At 46.7% G+C, this 14,098-nt stretch overlaps 1 protein-coding gene across 1 annotated transcript in view; it reads right to left on the bottom strand.

Annotated features, from left to right (window-relative positions):
* Positions 1–1,172: 1,172 nt before the first annotated feature.
* Positions 1,173–14,098, bottom strand: part of LOC138771707 (phospholipid scramblase 2-like) — a 35,631-nt gene continuing 22,705 nt past the window's right edge. Inside the window, exons 5-7 of the mRNA XM_069951666.1 lie at positions 8,922–9,083; positions 8,668–8,829; positions 1,173–1,320 (exon numbers count right to left, since the gene is read on the bottom strand). Coding sequence (XP_069807767.1) covers positions 1,273–1,320; positions 8,668–8,829; positions 8,922–9,083 — 372 coding nt within the window. The 3' untranslated portion in view covers positions 1,173–1,272. The remainder of the gene's footprint in view (positions 1,321–8,667; positions 8,830–8,921; positions 9,084–14,098) is intronic.

Here is a 14,098-nt window from a genome sequence, read left to right as displayed (position 1 = left end):
AAAAAACGAGATTTTATTTTTTGCCCACATCACCCCAGCCCTAGGAGATGCTATGTGCCGGGGGCGGGGGGGCATTTAACTATCAGTGGAGATGTTATCTGCTGAGGGGGCAACTATCAGTGGAGATGTTATGTGCTGAGGGGGCAACTATCAGGGGAGATGCTATCTGCTGAGGGGCAACTATCAGTGGAGATGCTATGTGCTGGGGGGGGGGGAACAGGGGAGATGCTATGTGCTGGGGGGGGGGTAACTATCAGTGGAGATGCTATGTGCTGGGGGGGGGGGGGGAACAGGGGAGATGCTATGTGCTGGGGGGGGGTAACTATCAGTGGAGATGCTATGTGCTGGGGGGGGGGGGGAACAGGGGAGATGCTATGTGCTGGGGGGGGGGGGGGAACAGGGGAGATGCTATGTGCTGGGGGGGGTAACTATCAGGGGAGCTGCTATCTGCTGAGGGGGCAACTATCAGGGGGCTAGCTAACAGGTGTAAAACCTACAGTGAGATGCCTCCTATATTGGTGGATACTACATACTGGGTGGTGGAGGTAACTACCAGAAGAATTACCTACAGAGGGATACCGAATATATGTACTATGGAGGCACAGAGGGACCTATCTACTATATAGGGCACAGAGGGGTCTTATTTAAGGTCACAGAAGATCACCCCACCTCGAGCAGTGCGCCAACCGCTGACAAAAAAGTATCGGGACCTTAAATTGCTGCTACAATGTTTTAGCATTTGGGGCCCCACCTTCAACTTTGCCCAGGGCCACATTTTGTCTAAAACCGGCCCTGTGCACAACAACATACTGCCTCAGAGACATATTTGCAGTTCTTGGGGCTCGGTGTCTGAATATTTCCCACGCTGCCGCCGGTGTAATCATCTGATGGAGACACCGTAGAGAGAGATGGCTGACAGCAGAGAGCAGTAACTCACCCTCAGTTTATTATATAAGGTGCCAATTCATTTACTATAGGATTGTTTTTCCATCACTGAAACTGCTGGCGGATGAGCATAGTCTACACCCGGAGGTAGGCTGCCATCTAGTGGTGGGAGCGCAGATTACATCTCAGCAGTGTGTGTGTGTGTGTGGGGGGGGGGGCAGAAACACGAATATTTATAAATACATCAGAAAATAACACGACAGTGAGAAGGGGAGGGGTGGTCCGGTCCTGGAGGGTATACACATATATCTCTCCCAACACACCGGCCGCACAATACTGTACAGAGTGCAAAGTCCTCCACTGCCCGACAGACAAGGTACAAGGTCCTCAATCGTAATTCCTCGAATTTCTTTGCCTCTCATGTTCCAAAAGATCCTGTAAAATAAAAATGAGAATCACAGCCTATCCATCACTAGAGATCAGCAGTGACATCACAGAGAATACAGCCTATCCATCACTAGAGATCAGCAGTGACATCACTGAGAATACAGCCTATCCATCACTAGAGATCAGCAGTGACATCACTGAGAATACAGCCTATCCATCACTAGAGATCAGTGACATCACTGAGAATACAGCCTATCCATCACTAGAGATCAGCGGTCACATCACTGAGAATACAGCCTATCCATCACTAGAGATCAGCAGTGACATCACTGAGAATACAGCCTATCCATCACTAGAGATCAGCGGTGACATCACTGAGAATACAGCCTATCCATCACTAGAGATCAGTGACATCACTGAGAATACAGCCTATCCATCACTAGAGATCAGCGGTGACATCACTGAGAATACAGCCTATCCATCACTAGAGATCAGCGGTGACATCACAGAGAATACAGCCTATCCATCACTAGAGATCAGCGGTGACATCACTGAGAATACAGCCTATCCATCACTAGAGATCAGCGGTGACATCACTGAGAATACAGCCTATCCATCACTAGAGATCAGTGACATCACTGAGAATACAGCCTCTCCATCACTAGAGATCAGCAGTGACATCACTGAGAATACAGCCTATCCATCACTAGAGATCAGCGGTGACATCACTGAGAATACAGCCTATCCATCACTAGAGATCAGCGGTGACATCACTGAGAATACAGCCTATCCATCACTAGAGATCAGTGACATCACTGAGAATACAGCCTATCCATCACTAGAGATCAGCGGTGACATCACTGAGAATACAGCCTATCCATCACTAGAGATCAGCGGTGACATCACTGAGAATACAGCCTATCCATCACTAGAGATCAGTGACATCACTGAGAATACAGCCTATCCATCACTAGAGATCAGTGGTGACATCACTGAGAATACAGCCTATCCATCACTAGAGATCAGTGACATCACTGAGAATACAGCCTATCCATCACTAGAGATCAGTGACATCACTGAGAATACAGCCTATCCATCACTAGAGATCAGCGGTGACATCACTGAGAATACAGCCTATCCATCACTAGAGATCAGCGGTGACATCACTGAGAATACAGCCTATCCATCAGTAGAGATCAGTGACATCACTGAGAATACAGCCTATCCATCACTAGAGATCAGTGACATCACTGGGAATACAGCCTATCCATCACTAGAGATCAGTGACATCACTGAGAATACAGCCTATCCATCACTAGAGATCAGTGACATCACTGAGAATACAGCCTATCCATCACTAGAGATCAGTGACATCACTGAGAATACAGCCTATCCATCACTAGAGATCAGCAGTGACATCACTGAGAATACAGCCTATCCATCACTAGAGATCAGCAGTGACATCACTGAGAATACAGCCTATCCATCACTAGAGATCAGGGACATCACTGAGAATACAGCCTATCCATCACTAGAGATCAGCGGTGACATCACTGAGAATACAGCCTATCCATCACTATAGATCAGCGGTGACATCACTGAGAATACAGCCTATCCATCACTAGAGATCAGCGGTGACATCACTGAGAATACAGCCTATCCATCACTAGAGATCAGCAGTGACATCACTGAGAATACAGCCTATCCATCACTAGAGATCAGTGACATCACTGAGAATACAGCCTATCCATCACTAGAGATCAGCAGTGACATCACTGAGAATACAGCCTATCCATCACTAGAGATCAGCGGTGACATCACTGAGAATACAGCCTATCCATCACTAGAGATCAGTGACATTACTGAGAATACAGCCTATCCATCACTAGAGATCAGCGGTCACATCACTGAGAATACAGCCTATCCATCACTAGAGATCAGCGGTGACATCACTGAGAATACAGCCTATCCATCACTAGAGATCAGCAGTGACATCACTGAGAATACAGCCTATCCATCACTAGAGATCAGTGACATCACTGAGAATACAGCCTATTCATCACTAGAGATCAGGGACATCACTGAAAATACAGCCTATCCATCACTAGAGATCAGTGACATCACTGAGAATACAGCCTATCCATCACTAGAGATCAGCGGTGACATCACTGAGAATACAGCCTATCCATCACTAGAGATCAGTGACATTACTGAGAATACAGCCTATCCATCACTAGAGATCAGCGGTGACATCACTGAGAATACAGCCTATCCATCACTAGAGATCAGTGACATCACTGAGAATACAGCCTATCCATCACTAGAGATCAGCAGTGACATCACTGAGAATACAGCCTATCCATCACTAGAGATCAGTGGTGACATCACTGAGAATACAGCCTATCCATCACTAGAGATCAGTGACATCACTGAGAATACAGCCTATCCATCACTAGAGATCAGTGGTGACATCACTCAGAATACAGCCTATCCATCACTAGAGATCAGCGGTGACATCACTGAGAATACAGCCTATCCATCACTAGTGATCAGTGACATCACTGAGAATACAGCCTATCCGTCACTAGAGATCAGGGACATCACTGAAAATACAGCCTATCCATCACTAGAGATCAGTGACATCACTGAGAATACAGCCTATCCATCACTAGAGATCAGCGGTGACATCACTGAGAAAACAGCCTATCCATCACTAGAGATCAGGGACATCACTAAAAATACAGCCTATCCATCACTAGAGATCAGTGACATCACTGAGAATACAGCCTATCCATCACTAGAGATCAGCGGTGACATCACTGAGAAAACAGCCTATCCATCACTAGAGATCAGCAGTGACATCACTAAGAATACAGCCTATCCATCACTAGAGATCAGTGACATCACTGACAATACAGCCTATCCATCACTAGAGATCAGTGACATCACTGAGAATACAGCCTATCCATCACTAGAGATCAGTGACATCACTGAGAATACAGCCTATCCATCACTAGAGATCAGTGACATCACTGAGAATACAGCCTATCCATCACTAGAGATCAGTGACATCACTGAGAATACAGCCTATCCATCACTAGAGATCAGTGACATCACTGAGAATACAGCCTATCCATCACTAGAGATCAGCGGTGACATCACTGAGAAAACAGCCTATCCATCATTAGAGATCAGTGACATCACTGAGAATACAGCCTATCCATCACTAGAGATCAGAGACATGACTGAGAATACAGCCTATCCATCACTACAGATCAGCAGTGACATCACTGAGAATACAGCCTATCCATTACTGGAGATCAGTGGCATCACTGAGAATACAGCCTATCCATCACTGGAGATCAGGGACATCACTAAGAATACAGCCTATCCATCACTAGAGATCAGCGGTGACAACAGTGAGAATACAGCCTATCCATCACTGGAGATCCGCGACATCACTGAGAATACAGCCTATCCATCACTAGAGATCAGTGACATCACAGAGAATACAGCCTATCCATCACTAGAGATCAGTGACATCACTGAGAATACAGCCTATCCATCACTAGAGATCAGCGGTGACATCACTGAGAATACAGCCTATCCATCACTAGAGATCAGCGGTGACATCATTGAGAATACAGCCTATCCATCACTAGAGATCAGTGACATCACTGAGAATACAGCCTATCCATCACTAGAGATCAGCAGTGACATCACTAAGAATACAGCCTATCCATCACTAGAGATCAGTGACATCACTGAGAATACAGCCTATCCATCACTAGAGATCAGTGGTGACATCACTGAGAATACAGCCTATCCATCACTAGAGATCAGCAGTGACATCACTGAGAATACAGCCTATCCATCACTAGAGATCAGTAGTGACATCACAGAGAATACAGCCTATCCATCACTAGAGATCAGCGGTGACATCACTGAGAATACAGCCTATCCATCACTACAGATCAGCGGTGACATCACTGAGAATACAGCCTATCCATCACTAGAGATCAGCAGTGACATCACTGAGAATACAGCCTATCCATCACTAGAGATCAGCAGTGACATTACTAAGAATACAGCCTATCCATCACTAGAGATCAGTGACATCACTGAGAATACAGCCTATCCATCACTAGAGATCAGCGGTGACATCACTGAGAATACAGCCTATCCATCACTAGAGATCAGCAGTGACATCACTGAGAATACAGCCTATCCATCACTAGAGATTAGCAGTGACATCACTGAGAATACAGCCTATCCATCACTAGAGATTAGTGACATCACTGAGAATACAGCCTATCCATCACTAGAGATCAGTGACATCACTGAGAATACAGCCTATCCATCACTAGAGATCAGTGACATCACTGAGAATACAGCCTATCCATCACTAGAGATCAGTGACATCACTGAGAATACAGCCTATCCATCACTAGAGATCAGTGACATCACTGAGAATACAGCCTATCCATCACTAGAGATCAGCGGTGACATCACTGAGAAAACAGCCTATCCATCATTAGAGATCAGTGACATCACTGAGAATACAGCCTATCCATCACTAGAGATCAGAGACATGACTGAGAATACAGCCTATCCATCACTACAGATCAGCAGTGACATCACTGAGAATACAGCCTATCCATTACTGGAGATCAGTGGCATCACTGAGAATACAGCCTATCCATCACTGGAGATCAGGGACATCACTAAGAATACAGCCTATCCATCACTAGAGATCAGCGGTGACAACAGTGAGAATACAGCCTATCCATCACTGGAGATCCGTGACATCACTGAGAATACAGCCTATCCATCACTAGAGATCAGCGGTGACATCACTGAGAATACAGCCTATCCATCACTAGAGATCAGCGGTGACAACAGTGAGAATACAGCCTATCCATCACTGGAGATCCGTGACATCACTGAGAATACAGCCTATCCATCACTAGAGATCAGCGGTGACATCACTGAGAATACAGCCTATCCATCACTAGAGATCAGTGACATCACTGAGAATACAGCCTATCCATCACTAGAGATCAGTGGTGACATCACTGAGAATACAGCCTATCCATCACTAGAGATCAGCGGTGACATCACTGAGAATACAGCCTATCCATCACTAGAGATCAGCAGTGACATCACTGAGAATACAGCCTATCCATCACTAGAGATCAGTGACATCACAGAGAATACAGCCTATCCATCACTAGAGATCAGTGACATCACTGAGAATACAGCCTATCCATCACTAGAGATCAGCAGTGACATCACTGAGAATACAGCCTATCCATCACTAGAGATCATCAGTGACATCACTGAGAATACAGCCTATCCATCACTAGAGATCAGCAGTGACATCACTGAGAATACAGCCTATCCATCACTAGAGATCAGTGACATCACTGAGAATACAGCCTATCCATCACTAGAGATCAGCAGTGACATCACTGAGAATACAGCCTATCCATCACTAGAGATCAGTGACATCACTGAGAATACAGCCTATCCATCACTAGAGATCAGCAGTGACATCACTAAGAATACAGCCTATCCATCACTAGAGATCAGCGGTGACATCACTGAGAATACAGCCTATCCATCACTAGAGATCAGCGGTGACATCACTGAGAATACAGCCTATCCATCACTAGAGATCAGCGGTGACATCACTGAGAATACAGCCTATCCATCACTAGAGATCAGTGACATCACTGAGAATACAGCCTATCCATCACTAGAGATCAGCAGTGACATCACTGAGAATACAGCCTATCCATCACTAGAGATCAGTGACATCACTGAGAATACAGCCTATCCATCACTAGAGATCAGTGACATCACTGAGAATACAGCCTATCCATCACTAGGGATCAGCAGTGACATCACTGAGAATACAGCCTATCCATCACTAGAGATCAGCAGTGACATCACTGAGAATACAGCCTATCCATCACTAGAGATCAGCGGTGACATCACTGAGAATACAGCCTATCCATCACTAGAGATCAGTGACAACAGTGAGAATACAGCCTATCCATCACTAGAGATCAGTGACATCACTGAGAATACAGCCTATCCATCACTAGAGATCAGTGACATCACTGAGAATACAGCCTATCCATCACTAGAGATCAGCGGAGACATCACTGAGAATACAGCCTATCCATCACTAGGGATCAGCAGTGACATCACTGAGAATACAGCCTATCCATCACTAGAGATCAGCGGTGACATCACTGAGAAAACAGCCTATCCATCACTAGAGATCAGCAGTGACATCACTAAGAATACAGCCTATCCATCACTAGAGATCAGTGACATCACTGAGAATACAGCCTATCCATCACTAGAGATCAGTGACATCACTGAGAATACAGCCTCTCCATCACTAGAGATCAGCGGTGACATCACTGAGAATACAGCCTATCCATCACTAGAGATCAGTGGTGACATCACTGAGAATACAGCCTCTCCATCACTAGAGATCAGCGGTGACATCACTGAGAATACAGCCTATCCATCACTAGAGATCAGTGGAGACATCACTGAGAATACAGCCTATCCATCACTAGAGATCAGCGGTGACATCACTGAGAATACAGCCTATCCATCACTAGAGATCAGCGGTGACATCACTGAGAATACAGCCTATCCATCACTAGAGATCAGTGACATCACTGAGAATACAGCCTATCCATCACTAGAGATCAGTGACATCACTGAGAATACAGCCTATCCATCACTAGAGATCAGCGGTGACATCACTGAGAATACAGCCTATCCATCACTAGAGATCAGTGACATCACTGAGAATACAGCCTATCCATCACTAGAGATCAGCAGTGACATCACTGAGAATACAGCCTATCCATCACTAGAGATCAGTGACATCACTGAGAATACAGCCTATCCATCACTAGAGATCAGTGACATCACTGAGAATACAGCCTATCCATCACTAGAGATCAGCGGTGACATCACTGAGAATACAGCCTATCCATCACTAGAGATCAGCGGTGACATCACTGAGAATACAGCCTATCCATCACTAGAGATCAGCAGTGACATCACTGAGAATACAGCCTATCCATCACTAGAGATCAGCAGTGACATCACTGAGAATACAGCCTATCCATCACTAGAGATCAGTGACATCACTGAGAATACAGCCTATCCATCACTAGAGATCAGCGGTGACATCACTGAGAATACAGCCTATCCATCACTAGAGATCAGTGACATCACTGAGAATACAGCCTATCCATCACTAGAGATCAGCGGTGACATCACTGAGAATACAGCCTATCCATCACTAGAGATCAGTGACATCACTTACGATATAGTGTGTATATTATTGCCCCTCGTACTTACAATCAGCATGGCGCAGGATACCAGGATGGCTTTCATGGAGACGTCCATGTCTGGTGGGAATTCGACAACATATTTGTCTTCTCTGGAGAACATTTCCTTCTGAAATCCTTTCCAGACTCGTGTGATATGGCCGACCATGAAGGCTTTATCAGCTGACAGCACCTGGGGGGGGGGGGGATCATCATATTACAATATACAGGGGGAGGGGCCCTCATGTATACAGACTCCATCGGGGGTGACAGGCGGCTACTAACCTGGTAGACTCGGTCAGACATGAAGCCTTCTCCCCATCCCGGTCCTTTCACTTTTAGACAGATCTGATTTAATGGGTCCAGGACGTTGAAGGAAGCAGCAGAAAAGGACCAGTTCTGTTCTATGAAACCGAGGATCTGACCTGAGGAGTCAGCGACCTGTAACTGGAGAACATCAAGCGGTGACACCACCCCCTCCCCAACTGTAAGACCTGGTATCTGCACATATTATAAGTCATGTGTATATCAGCCTCACAACCAGTGGCGTAGCTACCATAGAGGCAGGGAAGGCGATTGCTATGGGGCCCGTGGAGGGAGGGGGCCCAGGTAAGATAAGAGCCTCCTGTGTTCTTCTGCTTAACCCTTTAGTTACTGCAGTGTGTAAGTGACCCAGTGTTCTCTTACATGCTGCAACACAAAAAAGGGTTAACAATTAGCTCTCTGCCTCACTACTCTGATAACCTCTGACCGCAGGAGGTCAGAGGTTATCAGTGCAGGAGTAGTGAAGGAGAGAGCTAATTGTCTTCTGTATTAACCCTTTGTTTGTGTTGCAGCATGTAAATAAAGGGTTAAGCAGAAGGCAATCTGCTCCTGCACCTATGTATATAACCATGAGGCTCCTAATACCTGTTATAGTTCTATACAGTGGACGGACAGAACAAGCAGACATTGGCTCTCTCCTCTGCCAGTCACTGTTGTGGCTACACGCAGGATTTTTTGCTATATATATATATATATATATATATATATATATATACACAGATAGAGAGAGAGATAGAGAGAGAGATATAGAGAGAGAGAGACAGAAAGACAGACAGAGAGAGAGAGAGAGAGAGATATAGAGAGAGATAGAGAGAGAGAGATAGATAGACAGACAGAGAGATAGAGAGAGAGAGATAGAGATAGAGAGAAAGAGAGGTAGAAGATATATATATATAGATATATAGATATATATATAGATATATAGATATATAGATAGAGAGAGAGAAAAAAAATAATAATAATAATTATATATATATTAGTGTATAGGGGGCCCCATAAAGTTTTTTGCTATGGGGCCCCATGAATCCTAGCTAAGCCCGTGCTCGCGACTCTCTACTGGTAGATGAAGACCTAATCACCCCAATCCTGACACCCAGACCTCATCACCCCAATCCTGACACCCAGACCTCATCACACCAATCCTGACACCCAGATATCACCCCAATCCTGACACCCAGACCTCATCACCCCAATCCTGACACCCAGACCTCATCACCCCAATCCTGACACCCAGACCTCATCACCCCAATCCTGACACCCAGACCTCATCACACCAATCCTGACACCCAGATATCACCCCAATCCTGACACCCAGACCTCATCACCCCAATCCTGACACCCAGACCTCATCACCCCAATCCTGACACCCAGACCTCATCACCCCAATCCTGAAACAGAGACCTCATCACCCCAATCCTGACACCCAGACCTCATCACCCCAATCCTGACACCCAGACCTCATCACCCCAATCCTGACACCCAGACCTCATCACCCCAATCCTGACACCCAGACCTCATCACCCCAATCCTGACACCCAGACCTCATCACCCCAATCCTGACATCCAGACCTCATCACCCCAATCCTGACATCCAGACCTCATCACCCCAATCCTGACACCCAGACCTCATCACCCCAATCCTGACACCCAGACCTCATCACCCCAATCCTGACACCGAGACCTCATCACCCCAATCCTGACACCCAGACCTCATCACCCCAATCCTGACACCCAGACCTCATCACCCCAATCCTGACACCCAGACCTCATCACCCCAATCCTGACACCCAGACCTCAACACCCCAATCCTGACACCCAGATATCACACCAATCCTGACACCCAGATCTCATCACCCCAATCCTGACACCCAGACCTCATCACACCAATCCTGACACCCAGACCTCATCACCCCAATCCTGACACCCAGACCTCATCACACCAATCCTGACACCCAGACCTCATCACACCAATCCTGACACCCAGATATCACACCAATCCTGACACCCAGACCTCATCACCCCAATCCTGACACCCAGACCTCATCACACCAATCCTGACACCCAGACCTCATCACCCCAATCCTGACACCCAGACCTCATCACCCCAATCCTGACACCCAGACCTCATCACCCCAATCCTGACACCCAGATCTCATCACCCCAATCCTGACACCCAGACCTCATCACCCCAATCCTGACACCCAGACCTCATCACCCCAATCCTGACACCCAGACCTAATCACCCCAATCCTGACACCCAGACCTCATCACCCCAATCCTGACACCCAGACCTCATCACCCCAATCCTGACACCCAGACCTCATCACCCCAATCCTGACACCCAGACCTCATCACCCCAATCCTGACACCCAGACCTCATCACCCCAATCCTGACACCCAGACCTCATCACACCAATCCTGACACCCAGACCTCATCACCTCAATCCTGACACCCAGACCTAATCACCCCAATCCTGACACCCAGATATCACACCAATCCTGACACCCAGACCTCATCACCCCAATCCTGACACCCAGACCTCATCACCCCAATCCTGACACCCAGACCTCATCACCCCAATCCTGACACCCAGACCTCATCAACCCAATCCTGACACCCAGACCTCATCACTCCAATCCTGACACCCAGACCTCATCACACCAATCCTGACACCCAGATATCACACCAATCCTGACACCCAGACCTCATCACCCCAATCCTGACACCCAGACCTCATCACACCAATCCTGACACCCAGACCTCATCACCCCAATCCTGACACCCAGATATCACACCAATCCTGACACCCAGACCTCATCACCCCAATCCTGACACCCAGACCTCATCACACCAATCCTGACACCCAGACCTCATCACCCCAATCCTGACACCCAGACCTCATCACCCCAATCCTGACACCCAGACCTCATCACCCCAATCCTGACACCCAGACCTCATCAACCCAATCCTGACACCCAGACCTCATCACACCAATCCTGACACCCAGACCTCATCACACCAATCCTGACACCCAGATATCACACCAATCCTGACACCCAGATCTCATCACCCCAATCCTGACACCCAGACCTCATCACCCCAATCCTGACACCCAGACCTCATCACCCCAATCCTGACACCCAGACCTCATCACCCCAATCCTGACACCCAGACCTCATCACTCCAATCCTGACACCCAGACCTCATCACCCCAATCCTGACACCCAGACCTCAACACCCCAATCCTGACACCCAGATCTCAACACCCCAATCCTGACACCCAGACCTCATCACTCCAATCCTAAAACCCAAATGTCACTAGAGATGAGCGAACCGGGTTCGAGTCCATCCGAACCCGAACGTTCGCCATTTGATTAGCGGTGGCTGCTGAAGTTGCCTGTACTTTCAAGTATAAGTGGTTATGTAGTAGTACCAGAGTTTCGCCACAAGATGTCGTTGTTCTAAGTGTATATGCTCAGTTTTTTGTAAGGCTGTAGGCTTGTGTGTCACATGGATATGCACACCAATGAGAGTTCTTTCTGCCTTTCACCTATCATCTCTCTCTTTACTTCTCACATACGCTCTCCTCACCCACTCACAGCACACCTTACAGGGGCTGTAGATAGGAAGTCACATGGAAGTGTAGGGTCTTTTGTCGTTAGACTCTGTAGAGGAAGGACACAAGCCAGAACGCTCTCTACAGTAGTCCAGTTGGGCTCAGGCTCCTGCCAGGTCCACAGACAGCTGAACACTCAACACCATGCAGTGTTAGGGCCCTATTACACGGGACGATTAACGTGCGAAAAATTGTTATATTGTTCAAATTTAAACGATAATCGTTCTGTGTAATTGCAGGCAACAATCGAAAAATCGTAAATCGTTGATTTAGATCTGAACTTAAAATTATCGTTAATTGTTCCCTGTAATTCCACATCCGTTCGCTCAAATTTCGCGTTTTTTCACTAATCGTTCAGTGTAATAGCACATTGCCCATTGTTTTGCTGGGATCAGAAGGAATAAACGATCATAGTAACGATCGCAGTAACGATCGTCACTTACGATTATCGTTCTCTGTAATATGGTGAACGATTTCAGGTTAACGAAAAACAATCTCATTTGCGATCCTTTATCGTTAGTCATTAATTGTAAAAAATCGCTCTGTGTAATAGGACCCTTAAACTTTGACTAGAGAGGACAAGTCAGGGATCATCCTAACCCACACTGTGGACAAGGAGAGACACATTGTAGGACAGTATCCATATAGAAAGTAAAGGAACTGATCCGGATAGAGCAAAGTTGCTAAAAGCCTATGAACTCTATCTCAGTACTGTACTACTTGGGTTGGGACTCTCTGGACATCCTCCTCTCTACTTCTCTGATCTTCTTTTCTACTTCTCAGCATGCAACTCAGCCAGCACAGCTGTACCACTCTCTCTACTCTCAGTACAGATCAGGATCCTAAAGTATTAAGTATCTTATCAAGTGTACAGTATTGTATCAAGGCAAAGCTGTATTATCTGCTGCCTGTTTCCAGCTACTTCAGAGTAAACAAGACTTTACTTATGCTAAAGAGACTCTGTGATTCCTCGTCAAGCACCAACACAGTACACACACCTTCCTTAGGTCATCTCCCCTTTTTGTAGGTGCCAGTACCAATAGTCCGGGTGGGTCACTATTCCACTCCGGACCACCATGATGAATACCCAAGAGGACCGGGAAATTGAAGACATTAAGGGTTAATGTTAGGTGAATGTTTTGTTACTTTGTATGTGCAGAGTATGGTTGGCAGCCAACTCTCCCATTCTCATCACCAGTAGCTTCTAGAAGGTTCTAACCTATGTTGCCTAAAGCTCTCCTCCATAGGGATCTAGCCCCAGCTTCTCTTACTCCTAGCTAGTTCCTGGGTAGCCAGGTGCAGAGTGCCTCTAACCAGGGAGACTCTATTCCTTCTGCAAGCGACTCCCTGCACTTATGACTTGTGTTGTCTGTACGAGCACCTACCACTAAACGTGGCCCTAAACCTGTCTACCTCGAGGGGACTTATTCACTACAACTCTTTGTCAGGAAGTCCTGAGAGCTACAAGAAGGACTATGCTCAGCGGTTGGAGAAGTTGCTGCTAGCCGAAGTACCCCGCTG

Source organism: Dendropsophus ebraccatus, chromosome 1, assembly GCF_027789765.1.
Source record: "Dendropsophus ebraccatus isolate aDenEbr1 chromosome 1, aDenEbr1.pat, whole genome shotgun sequence".
Taxonomy (NCBI): domain Eukaryota; kingdom Metazoa; phylum Chordata; class Amphibia; order Anura; family Hylidae; genus Dendropsophus; species Dendropsophus ebraccatus.
Note: the sequence above shows the minus strand (reverse complement) of the source record. Positions and strands in the feature narration are given on the sequence as shown.